General features: G+C 47.6%; 1 protein-coding gene across 11 annotated transcripts in view; it reads left to right on the forward strand.

Annotated features, from left to right (window-relative positions):
- Positions 1 to 1278: 1278 nt before the first annotated feature.
- The window catches only part of NUP214 (nucleoporin 214), a 106340-nt gene continuing 89893 nt past the window's right edge, over positions 1279 to 17725 (forward strand). For all 11 annotated transcript variants that reach the window (XR_014829320.1, XR_014829322.1, XR_014829324.1 and 8 more), the window contains exons 1-10: positions 1279 to 1415; positions 4300 to 4495; positions 5362 to 5513; positions 6286 to 6484; positions 7666 to 7736; positions 9035 to 9098; positions 9554 to 9657; positions 11178 to 11284; positions 12475 to 12541; positions 16582 to 16708. Coding sequence is in view for 2 of the 11 variants with exons in the window: in XM_005660529.4 (XP_005660586.2) it covers positions 1371 to 1415; positions 4300 to 4495; positions 5362 to 5513; positions 6286 to 6484; positions 7666 to 7736; positions 9035 to 9098; positions 9554 to 9657; positions 11178 to 11284; positions 12475 to 12541; positions 16582 to 16708 (1132 nt within the window). In the remaining 9 variants the exon portion in view is untranslated. The remainder of the gene's footprint in view (positions 1416 to 4299; positions 4496 to 5361; positions 5514 to 6285; positions 6485 to 7665; positions 7737 to 9034; positions 9099 to 9553; positions 9658 to 11177; positions 11285 to 12474; positions 12542 to 16581; positions 16709 to 17725) is intronic.

Here is a 17725-nt window from a genome sequence, read left to right on the forward strand (position 1 = left end):
TTCTGGGCCTTAGTAAACTGAGAAGCACTAGCTGATATAGTGACAGACTAAAAGAATGTGTCCTGTGTGCCAGGTGCTGTTAAACGTTGAACTTCCTTTGCTTCTCATAGCAACCCCATGAGTAAGGTTCCATTATGTCATTTTTGTTTGAGAAATGAGAAGCAGGCTTGGAGCAGATGAGGAGTCTGCTGAAAACCAAGCAGTGACAGAATACGTACCCCTCCCCCCATCTTCCCGGGAGCTGATCACAGCCTCCAAGCTAAGAATCTCTGTCCTAGAGCATTTACAGTTCCACTGCAAAAATCTCTACGTAGGACTGTGTCATAGTCAGCAATCAGTATATTCAGACAAGCCGAACTCTAATCCTGCCTTCACCACTTGAGGGGCACTGGGGAATTTTCTTAACTCCTCTGTGCTTCCAGTCACCTCAATCAATTAAATGGCAGTGACAACCCCTAGGTGACTACTGAAGAGTAAACAACACATCTAAAGTGTTTTGTGGGAGTTCCCGTTGTGGCACAGCGGAAATAAATCTGGCTAGTATCCAGGACCATGCGGGTTCCATCCCTGGCCTGGCTCGGTGGGGTCGGGGATCTCGCGTTGCTGTGGCCTGCTGTGTAGGCTGCCCGTTGTAGCTCTAATTAGACCCCTAGCCTGGGAACTTCCATATGCCACACAGGCGGGGCCCTAAAAACCATAAATTAAATAGTGTTTTGCCCAGTTTTTGGGCCCTTGCACCGGAAACGATTACCTTGAAAGGCGTAAACAAAGCTAATCACTGGTGCCCTCTAATCTCCCCTTTCAGCCATTAGACACAGAAGAGTCTCGCTGGCGACACCCACCTCACCAACTTCCCGCACTTTTCCCTCCACTCTCCCGGCCTCCAAAGCCCTTCTCAGGAGCTGCCCCTTGGAAGTATTTGTCAAGTTCCTAACTTCTCTACAATTGGAGCTATTAATAACCACCTACATCCACAGATTACAGTGTCGTTTCCATTAAACGAGCGTGGAGGCCCTGCAGGTGCACCGCTCAAAGAACGAAAGCGAAACCGCGCCACCTGCTAAAGCGGCTGCTGCAACCGGACCTCCCGCGCGCAGGCGCCCCAGCTCCCGGGCCACGCCCCCTACTCGGTCCAAGCCAGCCAATGGGAGGCGGCGGCCAGGAGGGCTCAAGACTTCAGAAGGGCCCTCAGCCTCCCTTCACAGGTCCGCGGACCGAGGAGCTTGACGTCACCAATGCGCGCCGGAAGTACGTAATCTGCGGAGCGCTGCTCAACCTGAAGAAAGGAAGTTGGCCTGGAAGCGCCTGGGTAGTGTTGGCGAGGCCCCGGGCAGCCGCGGTGGCTGCTTTGACCAGTTGAGAGCGGCGAGATGGGAGACGAGATGGACGCCGTGATCCCCGAGCGGGAGATGAAGGTCAGACACTGGCCGGGGCCTCCCCCCCTTTCTTAGTTCAGGTGTTGCCTGCGAGACGCGAGTGTCGGCTGCCCCGCCCCCCGCCTGCAGCTCGAACTGTTTGCCGGGCTCACGGTTCTCACCAACGCGTCCTGGAGAGCTCTGCCGTGCCGCCGGCGTAAAAGCCCCACTGAATGCAGTTTTGCCGCCCTAGTTGGTCTTGTCTGAGCTTCTTGAGTTATCCTAACTACGCTTTTTTTTTTGGCCGCGCTCGCGGCTTGCGGAAGTTTTTGGTCCAGGGATCGAACCCGAGCTGCTGCAGTGACAACTCTGGATCCTTTAACCGCTAGACCACAAGGGAACTCTTCTCCTACCTACTCTAATGTGGTGGTCGGAGTAGTGGTCATAACCACTGTGTATCGAGCGTTTGCTTTATGCCAGGCACTGATAATTATCACAGCAACTTACGAAGTGCTTGTTAATATAGAGTAGCAAGTTGAGGCTCAGAAAGTAACTTGCCCAAAGCCTCATTTGACAAGCGTGCAGAAATTTAGGTGTTTGTCGTTAGTGTTTTCAAGACCCTCTCTCAGGTGCCAGTACTTCTGTAAGGTGGTCCAGGCTTGCCCGTTCATCACTGAACCTTGTAAGAGCTTTAGTTAACTGGAACTGGAGGACTCTTTTGGTCCTGGAAATCAACCTGAAGTCAGAACACTTGAGCGGGCCAGCTGAGCCAAATGATGAGAGGGAATTCACAAGAAAACAGGACTGTGTTGTAGGAAGACTTTAGGTATCTGAACAACTAATCACTGAAGTGCATTTAAAGCGTAGTAATCCATACCATGTTTAGAGCTGTGATGCTCTCTTTCTCCTTGAGAATCACTGCCCTGGATGAGCCACCCAGTGAGTGTGCCATGTTCCTCAGATATGCTGGGGCAGAAGGATGAAGAGGTTTAAGAACAACCACCTTCCTGGGTTACTGGTTACAAGACCCAAGTAGGGGAGTTCCCGTCGGGGCCCAGTGGAAACAAATCCGATTAGGAACCATGAGGTTTCGGGTTTGATCCCTGGACTCACTTAGTGAGTTAAGGATCCGGCGTTGCTGTAACTGTGGTGTAGGCCAGCAGCTGTAGCCCCGATTGGACCCATAGCCTGGGAACCACCATATGCCACGAGTGCAGCCCTTAGAAGACAAAAGATAAAAGACAAAAACAAACCAAAAAGCCAAAACAAGACCCAGGTAGGATATTTGGGATTATCAGGATGAGAATTAACAAAAAGATTCACAATTTTGTGGTCTCACTTGGAAAGCCATGTGGATTTCTGATCCCTATACTTGGTTGAAATTAAGAAGAGTACTTCAAGAGTTCCCATCGTGGTGCAGGGGAAACCCGACTAGGAACCATGAGGTTGTGGGTTTGACCCCTGGCCTCGCTCAGTGGGTTCAGGATCTCGGCGTTGCCGGTGACTGTGGTATAGGTCACAGACACGGCTTGGATCTGGCGTTGCTGTGGCTGTGGTGTAGGCCGGCAGCTGTAGCTCTGAATCAACCCCTAGCCTGGGAACCTCCATATGCCTCAGGTGAGACCCTAAAAAGAAAGAAAGGCTGTCTTCACTTTTATACTTTTTGGAGTGTAAGCAAAAGAAGATTCACACTCTTTTCACTAAAACCTTCACTTAAAGCTGGATTAGAATTGAAGAAAGAAAAAAATAAAAACCGATATAGTATAACTTAATTATTGGCAAGCTTATATGGAACGCTTTTTACCAAGAGATGGTACATACTGAAAATTCTTTGAAAACAGATTGATAAAATCATGGGAGACTAGATGAGTCAGGCATTGACAGGAGGTTGAGGAAGGCTACCAGGCCCTGAGGCACTAAGGAGCATGAAAATGGAAGGAAGGGAAAACCAGAAGTGAGTAGGTGGGGGGTGGAGGTGGCGCTGGACGTGGCAGGGGTGATGGCGTAGTTGTGCAAAGGAAGCAGTGTTGTCAGGTGGCGCTTCAGCTTGGGCGGGTCAAGCCAAGCTGCTTACTGCCTGTGGCCGGGGTTCGGGCTTGGTTTTGGAGGGTCCTCATGGCATCTGGGCGTGTTGGGCCTCAACACCAAGGGTTTGACTGCACACATCCCCATCTGTGACGGGAGTTTTGTTTAGCAGGCATCTGATGCAGGTAAACCAGTTCTTGGGAGTTTGTTACCCTTCAGTGGTCACCTCCATGTATATTTGTTGAGTACTATACTGGTAATTTGAGTTTACAGGGTAGGAGGTCCTGTCATGGCTCAGCAGTTAACAAACCTGACTGGCATCCATGCGGACGCAGGTTCGAACCCTGGCCTTGTTCAGTGGGTTGAGGATCTGGCGTTGCCGTGAACTGTGGTGAAGGTCTCAGATGCGGCTCGGATCCTGTGTTGCTGTGGCTCAAGTGTAGGCCGGCGGCTACAGCTCTCATTAGACCCCTAGCCTGGGAACCTCCGTATTTTGTGGATACAGCCCTAGAAAAGACAAAAAGACAAATAAATAAGCTAGGAATTCAGAAAAGGGAAAGATCAGTGTTCACTGGGTTAGTCAAGAAAAGCTTCATGAGTTTTTAAAAATTTATTTTATTCAATAAATACTAATAAGCACTATGCCAGGTACCACAATGTCATAGGAAGATTAAAAACGCGCAGAGTTCCCTCATGGCTCAGTGGGTTAAGGATCCTGCAGTGGCTCAGGTCCCTGCTGTGGTGTGGGTTTGATCCCTGGCCTAGGAACTTCCACATGCTGCAGGCATGGCCCAAAGAAGACTGAGCTACACAGTACTTAGCCTCAGGGTAACATGTATTTTGTCGTACTGGAATATAGTGACAGGTGATTTAATTTCCTATTTACTTGAATTGATCTTGTTTTGACCCCTCACCACAGGATTTTCAGTTTAGAGCACTGAAGAAGGTGAGAATCTTTGACTCCCCTGAGGAGCTGCCGAAGGAACGCTCAAGTCTACTTGCCGTGTCCAACAAGTATGGCCTGGTCTTTGCCGGTGGAGCCAGTGGGTTGCAGATTTTTCCTACCAAAAATCTTCTTATTCAGAATAAACCTGGCGATGATCCCAATAAGATAGGTAAGTTACTTAATTTATGGTGCATTGTAAAGAGAGGAGTCGTGCAGTGCTAATGCCATTTGCTTCCGAAGAAGTCATCCTCCCAGTACAATTAAAACTGCTGTTAGTCCTGAGATTGACCCCCAGGAAGAGTAAGTTCTGGGTAGGCTGCTGGAAGCTTTTCTGGGAGTTCCGTTTGATTCTTCGTGTATCTCTTTTGATGAGTTGTTCCTTGCTTTTAGTTTTTGCTCAGTTGAACTTGCTCCGGCTTTCTCCCGGAAGAGTTGTGTTGCATGGCTTTTTAGTTGTCATAGGAGCACCATCCAAACAAATGGGAATATGTACTATTTGGAGTGTTGTTACAGAAATTCAGCATGGGACACTATTTTCTTTTTCTTTTTTTGCTTTTTACACTCGCAGCATGTGGAGGTTCCCAGGCTAGGGGTTGAATCAGAGCTGCAGCTGCCAGCCTACACCATGGCCATAGACGGCCAGATCTGAGTTGAGTCTGCGACCTACACCATAGCTCACGGCAACACCGGATCCCTGGCCCACTGAACAGTGCCAGGGATCGAACCCACATCCTCATGGATGCTAGTCAGGTTCATTTCCGCTGAGCCATGATGGGAACTCCAGGACACTATTTTCAACAAGGAGCACAGCCACTGCGAGTTTCCCCAGGTCTTAAGAGGAAGAATCCTAGAATACTTAAAGCATCATTGTACATCTGCAGGACAGCCATGATTTATCTGCACAGCTGGGTATCAGGGTGTGTGCATATGTTTGTGTAGATGCTAAAGTTATTTTACGTCAACTTGAATAGAGGGCTTGTGGCTTATGCTTAGAACACTCCATCTTCTGCTTTGTGGGTTATTTTGTCTTCATAGTTGATAAAGTTCAGAGCCTGCTGGTTCCTATGAAATTCCCGATACATCACCTGGCCCTAAGCTGCGATAACCTCACGCTTTCCGTGTGCATGATGTCCAGTGAATATGGCTCCATTATTGCTTTTTTTGATGTTCGCACCTTTTCAAATGAGGTAAGCTGCTGGCAAACTGTAGGGACCTGGTACTGAATCAGAATCTACAAGTTCTGGGTTGACCTTTGAATCTTTTTCTAGATTAAAGTACGGGTTTTTAAAAGGTCCTTAATTATAGAATCACAGATCTTAGAGATAAAAGTGACCTCAAGAAATTATTTCGGGGGAGTTCCTGTTGTGTGGCTCACCGGGTCATGAACCCGACGAGTATCCATGAGGATGTGGGTTTGATCCCTAGCCTTGCTCAGTGGGTTCAGGATCCGGTGTTGCTGCGGCATAGGCCAGGAGCTGTAGCTCCGATTGGACCCCTAACATGGGAACTTTCATGTGCCGTGGGGTGACCTTAAAAAAAAAATAAAATTCAAGGACCCAATACTGTTAAGAAGCAGAGCCCAAGAGTTCCCTGGTGGCACAACAGGTTAAAGATCTGGCATTGTTGCTGTAGCAGCTTGGGTCACTGCTGTGGCTCAGGATCAATCCCTCACCCAAGAACTTGCACAACCAAAAAAAAGAAAAGCCCAGATTTTAGTCTAGTATATACTCTTTATTGTTCTACATGTGTGTATTCCCCTGTTGAGTCTCTCCAAGTATGCTGGAATAATTGCCGTTTTCAAAGTTGTATTAAAATTGTAACAAACACGTTGTGCAGGGCTAAGTATTCTTGTCATGGAGCAGAGTGAACTATAATTGGAGAAAACTTGTGTATTCAATGTTTTTTTTTTTGACTGTTAAATGTCTGTTTATTTTTGTTTCTGGGCATTTGTTTTAAAAGGCTAAGCAGCAGAAACGTCCGTTTGCCTATCACAAGCTCTCGAAAGATGCAGGAGGCATGGTGATTGACATGAAGTGGAACCCTACCGTCGCCTCCATGGTGGCAGTTTGTCTGGCCGATGGCAGCATTGCTGTCCTGCAAGTCACAGAAACCGTGAAAGTGTGTGCCACTCTTCCCTCCACAGTAGGAGTAACATCTGGTGGGTAATGAAGTCTTCTGCTCTGTAACGTGTGGTAGTGGTCATCTATTTAAAAACTAGTTACTGGGGAGTTCCCACTGTGGCTCAGTGGGAACGAAGGCAGCTAGTGTCCATGAGGATGCAGGTTCGACCCCTGGCTCCGCTTTGTGGGTTAAGGATCCGGCGTTGCCGCAAGCTCCGGTGTGGGTCCGGCTTTGGCTCTAGTGTAGGCTGGCACCTGTAGCTCTGATTTGAGCACTAATCTGGGAACTTCCATATGCTGCGGGCAGGGCTGGGAAAAAAAAAAAAAAAAGCGAAAATAAATAATAAGAAAAACAATATTTTATCTTTGTGTGTGTGTGTGTGCGTGCGCTTTTTAGGGCTGCCCCTGCCCTGGCATATGGAGGTTCCTAGGCGAGAGGTCGAATCGGAACTGTAGCCCCTGGCCTGCACCATAGCCACAGCAACATCAGATCCGGGCTGCGTCTTTGACCTACACCACAGCTTACGGCAATGACAGATCCTTAACCCACTGAGCGAGGCCAGGGATTGAACCTGTGTCCTCATGGATGCTAGTCAGATTCGTTTCCAGTGAGCCGCAATAGGAACTCCATCAAAACAAAAAGAGGTGATAGTCCTTTAAAAAAAATTAATTTCTGGGAAAAAAAACCTCAAGTGGGTTTGTTTTGTTGTTTTTGGTAGAAGTGGAGAGAATGTTTCTTATTTTTGTAGTTACTGTCCTTGAAGCGAGACAGCATATGTGATTTAGCTTGAATGTACTTGGGTTTTCTGGAGAAAAAAATATTGTGGTAGAGCTGGTTTAGAACTGTGCTGTTAAGAATAACTGTTTTTCTCTTAAAGAGTCATATTTTGTACCTTCAGGGAAAAAGCATCAGAAAGTACCACGTAGGAGCAAGAGAATGATTTCTTGATGTCGGAAAATCTTCTCTTCTCGTTTTTTCTAGAGTTTTCTGCACTTTACAGTTTTCGGGGCCATGCTGCCCTGAAAAGGCGCTTTTAGCAGCTGATTCAGTGGCCCAGACATAACTCACAATTAGCTTGTGTTGTCAAAATGATTTTCCTTTTTTCACTTCGCCAAGTAAGGGTGATCCCACGGTTTTCCCTGACGTGACAGAGGAACAAGAATTGGTTTTGCTCCATGTTCTTCGGTTTTTAGTGGGTGGCTTCTCTTCTTTCCTCAGTGTGCTGGAGCCCCAAAGGAAAGCAGCTGGCAGTGGGCAAACAGAATGGGACCGTGGTCCAGTATCTTCCTGTAAGTCTTGCCTTGGATTTCAGAACTTTTCCACTCAAGTTACTCACTGTTTTGAGGGTGGTTTGGGAGTATCTTTGCTGTTTTCTTCTGTTAAAATATAGTTTACGCTCATCGCATCAAATTTATCAGTTCACAAGTGAATGCAGGAAAGAGTTGCTTGTCCACTCTGTCGTCTTCTCCCTGTGTCCTTCCAGAAATAATGCTCATGAATATTCTTCAGTATAAATTGACTTAGAATCCATACATGTCCGGGCAAGCCTGGATGGCAAGGAGAGGTTCACAGGCAATGCCAAGGCCTTGCTGTTGTGCCTTCCTCCTGTTCTCTGCGGGGCTGCAGAGTGGTGGATGTGGTGGCATAGGTTCGGGGTTAAGGTTTTGTTTCTTCTTATCATAAACAAACATTACGTGGGAGTTCCCATTGTGGCTCAGTGGTTGACGAACCCGACTAGTATCCATGAGGGTACGGGTTTGATCCCTGGCCTTGCTTAGTGGGTTAAGGATTTAGCGGTGCCATGAGCTGTGGTGTAGGTCACAGACATGGCTCGGATCCCGTGTTGCCGTGGCTGTGGTGTAGGCCGGCAGCTACAGCTCCAATTTGACCCCTAGCCTGGGAACCTCCATATGCCGTCGGTGCAGCCCTAAAAAGACGAAAGACCAAAAAAAAAAAAGTTACGTGAAATTTAGTAAATATCCACATATCTTTTTAGGGCATTAGTCTATAGAACGATGATAGAGGTAACAAGTTCTCCTGCGGCACAGCAGGTTAAGGATCTGTTGTTGCTGCAGCTGTGGCACAGGTGGCAGCTGTGGTGTAGGTTCAATCCCTAGCCTGGCAACTTCGACATGCTTTGAGTGCGGCCAGAAAAAAAAAGAGATAATACAATTGGTTTAATTTTATTGTCCCCCCCCCGCCCCCGCTTTTTAACATAATAGTATACTTGGGTCTTTTTCCAAGTCATCACTCGAGAGCTGCTTCATTCTCTTGAGCGGCTGTGTAGTAGTCCACTGTGTGACTGTACCACGGTGTACCTTTCTCCTGCGTAACTGATGGGTGTCCGTATCCGTATGAGTGGTTTTGCTGCTGTCAACGGTATTGCGTTGAGCAGCCTTGTTCCCATGAGCGTTTCTGCGGGGCAGGGTCCTGAAAGGAGGCCTCCACTCCTCCCTGTGTTCATTCTCTCCTGGCTGGGGAGATGAGGTTAGGTGGCCGGGAGGGGAACATGTGGGATTGGACAGTTTCCTTGTTTTGGGGACTGTTTCATTTGACACTTTTTTTTTTAATCCCAAATCTATTTCAGACTTTGCAGGAAAAAAAAGTCATCCCTTGTCCACCGTTTTATGTGTCAGATCATCCTGTCCGAGGTAAGGCGTCTGCTTTTCTTGCTGGCCTGATGTCTGATGAGGGGCTGTCTGTGTTGCAGAGATTTGCGATCAGGTGATGTACCTGCTCCCTGTTCAGAGCAGTGTCGGTGCCTCCTGCAGGGAAACTCCTGATTGCAGTCAGCTAATTAAGTCGTTGTGGCAGTAATCCTCTGGTAGCACTTTCGTCTCTCGGTGTTAAATGGATCTTGATTTTTTTTCATTAGAATTCTTCATAATTTGCCTTAATTAGAATCCACAAGGAAAAAAAATTCCATTTGGGGATGAATTTGGGCTTCTGCGTCTTTGTGAGTTATATTTGGTCAATGAAATCCGGACCTTTGTTAAAACTATCATGGTTGGATTTTTTTTTTTTTTTAATCCATGAGATACTAGTTTTATAACACACAGGGCTTGTTCCAAACGCGAGATGCCTCATGAGGACGTGTGTCTTTCAGTTCTGGATGTGCTGTGGATCGGCACCTATGAATTCACAGTGGTCTATGCCGCTGCGGACGGGACCTTGGAAACGTCTCCAGATGTGGTGATGGCTCTGCTCCCGGTATGTGTAGGAAAGGGATGCTTTTGTTGTTTGAAGGTTGCAGAAGTCGTCTAATAAAGCTGGAGGCTTAGGCTTCCATCGGCTTTTGTCACTGGTGGTGCAACTTGAGGTGTAGGATTTTAATGTTGCAGCATGGGCCTGGCGACCAAAATTTTGGTGTCTGCTTAGAGCCTGTTCTACTGTGGAGTTACAAGGTGAAAAAAATCATAAATGTTACTTTGGCTTAAGTGGTAAACCATGAGTCATGGTAAATGTTAACCTGATAAGGACATTTTAGAAAAGCAGGAATATGTCTTGATTTTTAAAATTCATTTCTTTATTTATTTCTTTATCAGCTATATATCGAACGCCTGCCCAGTGTTTTTTTTTTTTTTTTTTTTTTTTTTGTCTTTTTGCCATTTCTTGGGCCACTCGAGGCATATGAAGGTTCCCAGGCTAGGGGTCTAATAGGAGCTATAGCCACCAGCCTACACCAGAGCCACAGCAATGTGGGATCCAAGCCACGTCTGCGACCTACACCACAGCTCACGGCAAGGCTGGATCCTTAACCCACTGAGCAGGTGTCCTCATGGATGCTAGTCAGGTTCATGAACCACTGAGCCACGACGGGAACTCCAGCATGTGCTTTTTTGATAGGCTTTTGAAAACATTGCCAAAGTATCTTTTTGAAAAGTTGGATCAGTTTATATTCCTACCGACAGTAGGACTAGCAGCCAGAGATGTGTGTCAGTATGCAGTGGTTCAGGGTTCCCGTTGTGGTGCAGTGGAAATGAATCTGACGAGTATCCATGAGGATGCGGGTTTGATCCCTGGCCTCGCTCAGCAGGTTGGTGACCCGGCGTTGCTGTGGCTGTGATGTAGGTGTGCAGCTGTAGCTCCAGTTTGACCCCTAACCTGGGAACTTCCATGTGCCTTGGGTTTCGCCCTAAAAAGCAAAAAAAAAAAAAAAAACAGAAAAAAACAGTGGTTTCATTTTTTAATCTTTGCCAGTTTGGTATGAGGAAAAAAGTAGCTTTTTTTAAATTAAGTCTTTTGGGTTCCTCCTGACAGTGGGCTGAATTTTCAAAATGTTTTTGAAAATGCCTCATTTCAAGATATCACTTAAGATTTTCTGATCCCAGCGGTAATATTAGCACTAGCATTTATTGCCTGCTGCTTATATTCCATGTACTAGGCAAGAAGCCTCATCATTACCCTTTTATGTTACACATATAACAGCCTTAGATAGGTATTTTTTGGTCCATCATACATGTGGGAAACATCAGAGAGTTGAGTTATCTGTCGGTGTTTGAGTGACAGAAAAGTCTGAAGGTGGTTGGGTCATTGGCCACTGTTTCTACCCATGCTGCTGCTCAGTGCTGCCTTTACATTATGTCTGTAGATTTGGACGTAGATTTTGAGCGAATTTTCTCATAAACTTAATTTATCTTTTGAGATCATCCTTAAGTGTGTAGAATTGAGGAAAAGTCGCCCATGAGATTTTTTTTTTTTTTTTTTTTTTCTCCTTCTGTTCACTGTAGAAAAAAGAAGAAAAGCACCCAGAGGTGTTCGTGAACTTCATGGAGCCCTGCTACGGCAGCTGCACAGAGAGGCAGCATCACTACTACCTGAACTACGTGGAGGAATGGTGAGCCGGGCCCAGGGAGGGCCCTGCGGCCCTCGCCGTCCAGTTACACCCGAGTCACTGGGTCCTGCCTGTTCTGTTTTGTTTCCCCTCTTAGAAGAAAATAGAGGCTGGAGATACCCGGAACATATTTTCAGCTGATGCTAGATCATGCCTCTCTGACTGTTACCACTGTTTCCCCAGTCCTGAATTATTTAGCTCGAATACATGCTAAACTTAAAAATCCCATCTTTTAGTAACTCTGGTGATGACTTGAGAAAATACTGATTTTTAAGGGACATACTGAAAGTTTCTGTCTGAGCAGAAGTGCCCCTTTGAAAGATAGGTCACTTGAAGCAAAGCTTTTGTTCCTCAAACTAGATTTTTTTCTCTACACGGCGGTATATTTATTGGGAATTTGGACTTGTGTCTCTCCTTCCCTTGTTTTAAATACATAGGCAGTTGGCTGAGTCTCCAGGGCTTTAGCCTCTGAGCTAAGAAATAAGGAGTTCCCGTCGTGGCGCAGTGGTTAACGAATCCGACTAGGAACCATGAGGTTGCGGGTTCGATCCCTGCCCTTGCTCAGTGGGTCAAAGTTCCGGCGTTGCCGTGAGCTGTGGTCTAGGTCACAGACGCGGCTCGGATCCTGCGTTGCTGTGGCTCTGGCGTAGGCTGGCAGCTACAGCTCCGATTCGACCCCTAGCCCGGGAACCTCCATATGCCGCAGGAGCGGCCCAAGAAATGGCAAAAAGACCAAAAAAAAAAAAAAAAAAAAAAAAAGAAATAAAGCTTTACATCTAAAAACCTCTTACCTTTTTAGAGTTCCCGTCGTGGCTCAGTGGTAACACATCTGACTAGCATCCACGAGGACGCAGGTGCAATCCCTGGCCTCACTCCGTGGGTTTAGGATCCAGTGTTGCCGTGAGCTGTGGTGCAGGTCACAGACATGGCTTGGATCCGGTGTTGTGTGGCTGTGGTGTAGGCTGGCAACTGCAGCTCCAATTCGACCCCAGCCTGGGAACCTCCCTATGCCACAGATGTGGTCCTAAAAAGACAAATAAATAAAATCTTCTCACCGTTCTTAAATAGTGTGGAAAACCTAGCCTTTCTCCTTGACATGTCAAGGAGATCCCGGTAGACTTTACCACTGACTCAAGTCAGGCTACGGCTGTTGCTTTCCCAATGTAATGGTCTTCCGGTTTTCTTCTTTGAAGGGATTTAGTGCTGGCAGCATCTGCGTCTTCGATAGAAGTTAGTATCCTTGCTCGACAGAGCGGCCAGGTAAGTGTCTCTTGTCGCTTTTACGTGGTGCTTTTCTGAGAAAGGTCTTGGAGGGAATTAACTATGAGCTTAAAATTAAGATAAGTTTCTGGATGAGAGTGAAGCTTAAGTGGCCAAGAGCCTTGGCCCAGCAGGCTTAGATGTTGCGTTGGACAAACGTGGCAGCACGCATGCCAGCATTGGCCTGCGGGAGGCACGTCCCTGACGTGGGGGAGGGTTACTCTGTTCCGTTGAACCATCTCCGTTGTCTTCCTCTTGCTTGACCCTGCCTCCTCTCTCCAGTTGACTGTAATCCATCCTTGACTCTGGAAGGAGAAACATGCAAACCAAACCAAACTGTAGCTTGTTAGAAATACTTTCTGTTGGACCTTGAGGAACAGCCAGACAGCAGAAAGTACCTGTGGATAAGCTCCCATTTCCCTTCTTCCACCTTGTCCTCCTGGCAGCCAGAGGGAAGCCGTCCTGCACTGTGGCAGATGATCCATGACAGGAAAGGAAACTTTTGTTTCTCTTTTTCTTACTATTTTTTTTTTTTTTTTTCTGTTGGCTGCCCAGTGGCATATGGAGTTCCCAGGCCAGGGATCAGATCTGAGCCACAGTTGCGACCTACGCCACGCCACAGCTGCAGCGGCAGTGCCAGATCCTTTAACCCATTGTGCTGGGCTGGGGATTGAACCTACCTCCTGGCACTGTAGAGACACTGCTGATCCCATTGTACTACAGTGGGAACTCCTCTCTCTTTTTTAAATTACATAATCAGTAAAGGCCAGTTAGTGGTTGTATTAAATTTGGCTAAACATTAAGAATAAACATTTTTGGGAGGTCTCTGGTGGTCTACTGGTTAGGACTCTGTGCTTTTACTGCTACAGCCCAGGTTCAGTCCCTGGTTTAGGAACTGAAATCCCACATTAAGCTGCTGCATGCCAGGGCCAAAAAAAAACCAAAAAAAAAAAAAAACCAACACTTTTTTTCAGAAGCCACAAAACATTTTGAAAAATTCATCATACCAAGTCAAATGTAGAATGACATTGCATAGTTTGTGACATTGCGATAAAGCTAGGTAATGATACAATTTCAATCAATCAAAACTGTGAATACTGGAACATACAGAACAGCCCCCCCCCCAAAAAATAACTGTCTGAAGTAACTCAGGTCAAAGAGAAGCTCTCTAAGTAGGTTGCAGACTACTTGGAGATAATGGCAGAGACAAACATCAAAACATTTGCAGCTGGAGTTCCCTAGTGGCCTAGTGGTTAAGGATTTGGTGTTGTCACTGCTGTGGCTCGGGTCTGGGATCTTCCACATGCTGTGACCCAAAAATAAATAAGATGAAATTGAAAAAAAAAAAATATGAAGTTGTATTTAAAAACAAAAGAGAATGGGAGTTCCCTTCATGGCTCAGTGGTTAACGAACCTGACTAGTATCCATGAGGATACAGGTTTGATCCCTGGTCTCGCTCAGTGGGTTAAGGATCTGACGTTGCCGTGAGCTGTGGTGTAGGTTGAATATGCAGCTAGGATCCACATTGCTGTGAGCTGTGGTGTAGGCCAGCGGCCACAGCTCCGATTTGCCCCCTTGCCTGGGAACCTCCATATGCCATGGGTGCGGCCCTAGAAAGACAAAAAAATAAAATATGAGCCAAATTTCAGTGCCTCTTCTGCATTTTGTAAAGGATTGTAAGAAAGAAATGTGGAGCACTTTGTAGGTTAGTTACATATTATACTAATCAAAAGCAAGTAGATCAGAAGTCTACTAATTTTTAAGATTTTTTTTTTTTTGCTGCTGTGGAAACCAGGAGAATGGCCTGAAGTGTCGTTCGCTTCTGCATATTAAAATGATAAACTATTTTTCTGCTACTGTCTTGGTGTTGGTCGGCATGATCGAGTTCTGCCTCTTGCAGGGGGAGCAGCGGTTTCTGTGCTGATTCTGGGCCTGGCCCACAACTCTGTGGGCATCCTCTGTGTGCCTTTCCCTTTGTCACCTGGATGCAGAGTTTGTTAAGGACCAAAGTAATGGCTATGGAGCCGCAGACGAGGAGCCTGGATACTGAAGCAAAGCTTGTAGGACAGCCGCTCGACCAACTTGAACACCCAAACTCCAAAACCTAATGTTGGGCTAGTACGTCTTTGGATGTGTATTCGTTACAGGGCCTTGGTATACCCTAAACAGTGAACTAGGCAAGAAGAAACAAACTAGGCGTTACCGTCGTGGCTCAGCGCAAGTGAATCTGGCTAGTACCCATGAGGGCGCAGGTTCGGTCCCTAGCCTCACTCCGTGGGTTAAGGATCCAGTGTTGCCACGAGCTGTGGTGTAGGTTGCAGACACAGCTTGGATCCCATGTTGCTGGGCTGTGGTAGAGGCCAGCAGCTGCAACTCCAGTTCGACCCCTAGCCTGGGAACCTCCGTATGCCACGTGTGCGGCCCTAAAAAGCCAAAACAAAGATAAATAACGTGGATATTCAAATTAAATACCACTACGTTCAATAAGGTGCTAAGCCAAAGAACCATGTGCGGTGAGAGTGGAGTTTGTTCTAGGGGTATTTTTCTGTCCTAAATGTAAATGTCTTAAGTGGCAGCTCCTCTTAAATTTTTAAGTGGCATCTTAAACTAATAATGTCCATAACTAAACTCTTATTTTTCTCCCAATACCTGTTTTCCCCTTCTTTGTAGGTTAACCTCCATCCCTCAGTTACTCGACCAGCAATTTACGGTGTCATTCCTGACCCTGTTTCTCTCGCCTCTCCCATCTGTCAAGTGCTTACGTCTGGTCTCCTTGCAAAGTGCATCTGATAGGAATTCTGGCCATGTCTCACAACTCTTCAGCCAGAAACTTTTCTTTTAAAGGTTTTGAGTTTAAAAATGTGCATGCATCTCATGCACAGATACATAGGCCTCTTCAGTCATTCAGCCTTCGTCCTTCCTTCTCTGGGCGGCAGGGTCGCCCACCTGAAGCGCACAGCTCTCCGGGTCACGGGCCAGAGTTCCGCAGTCTGTTTTGCTGCTCTTGGGTTAACTGCAGGAGCAGTTTCCCGGTAACACATTTTTGCCTTCATTTCTGGCGCCGTCACGGTGTGCTTGCTGTGTCTCTGGGTCTTGACGAACATCCTCGCACCCAGCTTGCCCTCCGCACACCTTCTCCCCTCCCACCTTCAAGCCGCTGTCATCTCTGTCTTGCCCTTTGCGCGATCAAAGCTGATATTGTTTGCATTCTGTAGTGATCATCAAGCCTTCTTTATTTTGTCTGTAGATTGTTTTTCAAAGTTGGAATCAGTTTTGTTTGTTATTATGAACGTGACTCTTATTCACTGCATAGCTATGTTCCCTTTCCTGAACAGTTTTTTGTTTGGGTTTCTCATTGAGCAGTCTCCTTCTTTGATTCATGCTGCCTGGTTTTGGTCAGTATTAAAAATTAGAGGAAGTGTCCATGATTTTTAAAAATCAGGACTCACTTGTTGCAAGGAACAGATCCCGCTCAAGCAGGCTTGAGCAAAAGAGGAGTTTATTGAAAAGATGTGTTTTCCCAAGAAGTCTAATGGCCGGAAGATTGACCGGCGTGAGGAGCTGACGGTGGGGGCCAGGAAGACAAGGACTGAGGTTCCCTTCTGCCTCTGTGGACGAGTGAGCACGGGGCAGCTGGCCGGCTTCCTGAGCTGCTCTGCTCAGGGCCTCGGTAGAGATCACCTGGGGCTCCTGGTCCCAGATTTCCAGGAGCAGGTGCAGCTTTTAGATTTGCCCAGGGTGCTTAGGCGTCTGCCTGGGTGTGGTGGATGATCGCCAGAGGGTGTTGCTAACAGTGCTCGTTTACTAAGAAGGCAGGGGCTCCGTTCGCCAGGAGCAGATAGGGAGGTTGACTCGGAGAAGGAACCCCTTGCGTGCTGGGGGACTCGCAGCTTTTAGACTGTCTTTCCAGATCTCCGAGTCTTGCTCAGCATGGGACTCTAAACCAAGTGGGTTGTCTTTTTTCTTCTCTCCTACTTGAATGATGGTGGGGAGAGCTCTCACCGACACAGCATTTTCTTCTACTCGTTCTTTTTTCCAGAGCAATTGGGAATCTTGGCTGCTAGAGGATTCGAGTCGAGCTGAGCTGCCTGTGACAGACAAGAGTGACGATTCCCTGCCCGTGGGCGTCGCCATAGATTTCACCACCCAAGTGGAAATCACTGTCAGTAAGTGCGGCCGCGGTCGTCCTCTTCCCGTCGCGGCGGCTGCTCCCGTCGGGAGTCTGCGCTTTCACGACGGAGTCTCTTCTGCCCTTCGCTTTTACCTTGGGGCACGTTTCTACTTGAAGAGGGAGCTGGAATGCATTGGGACAGCACTCAGCTAATTCGAATGGGTATTCAGTGATGCCTCCGAGGCCGGATACTGCCTGAGTGCGCGCGCACACAGGCGCTTTAGAATCTGGCCGAAACACGGAACGCCAGCTTTCCCAGCTTTGTTTCTTTGTCCCATCCGGTTCCCCAGTGCCTCCCAAGGGAAGAGCACCCTCGGCAGGTGCTGCACACCACTGTCTAGTTTGAAGGCTTCGATTAGAAATTGGAGGCCACGAGCACGGGCTTCCCCTGGGGCCTGTCTTTTCCCCTGCGGAGACCGGGCAGGGCTGTAGTCCCGCAAAATCGGAGCGTAAGAGAGGACATAGTCTCTGCTCTTGGTGGAGAGACGTCCTTGTCGGGCACCACGAAGTTCCGCCCCCTTTCCCCGGTCAGCCTCTTTGGTCGGATGCACTTGTTTCCCCTGGTTCTCTTGAAGGCCTAACTGGCAGAATGGCATGCTTACGGTTCAGCTGTGAATGCATGTGAAGTGGTTTGCCTTGCTTTGCTGTGTACTTCTGTGTGTTTTCCGAAGAGTCCAGCCTGTCATTTTTCACTAGCCGACTCGATTCCTGGAGACGCCTGTCTTGGTCAGGGGAATGTCAAACCTACCTCCCAACCCTGGATCGCACATAAACGTCAGGGCTTTGAGGGAGAGTCAGAGCCACCACTGGGCGCCGAGGGCTTCTGTGTAGGGCTGGCAGGCCTGGCGATCCGCGTGGCAGTAGCTCTTCTTTAAAGGGCTGTTGCGTGACGGCTGTTGAGATCTGACTCTCAGCAAACCAGCCGGAGCTGTCGTAGACCGGGAGTCCAGTCAAGCCCCTTGTGCCGAGGGCAGCCTTCTCCTTCTGGGCTTCCGCTGACTTGGCTCTTTTG

The sequence above is a fragment of the Sus scrofa genome, chromosome 1 (assembly GCF_054392235.1).
Source record: "Sus scrofa isolate SSC_HxYL_T2T_F1_AM1 chromosome 1, Sscrofa_HxYL_maternal_Yorkshire_Landrace_v2.0, whole genome shotgun sequence".
Classification (NCBI taxonomy): domain Eukaryota; kingdom Metazoa; phylum Chordata; class Mammalia; order Artiodactyla; family Suidae; genus Sus; species Sus scrofa.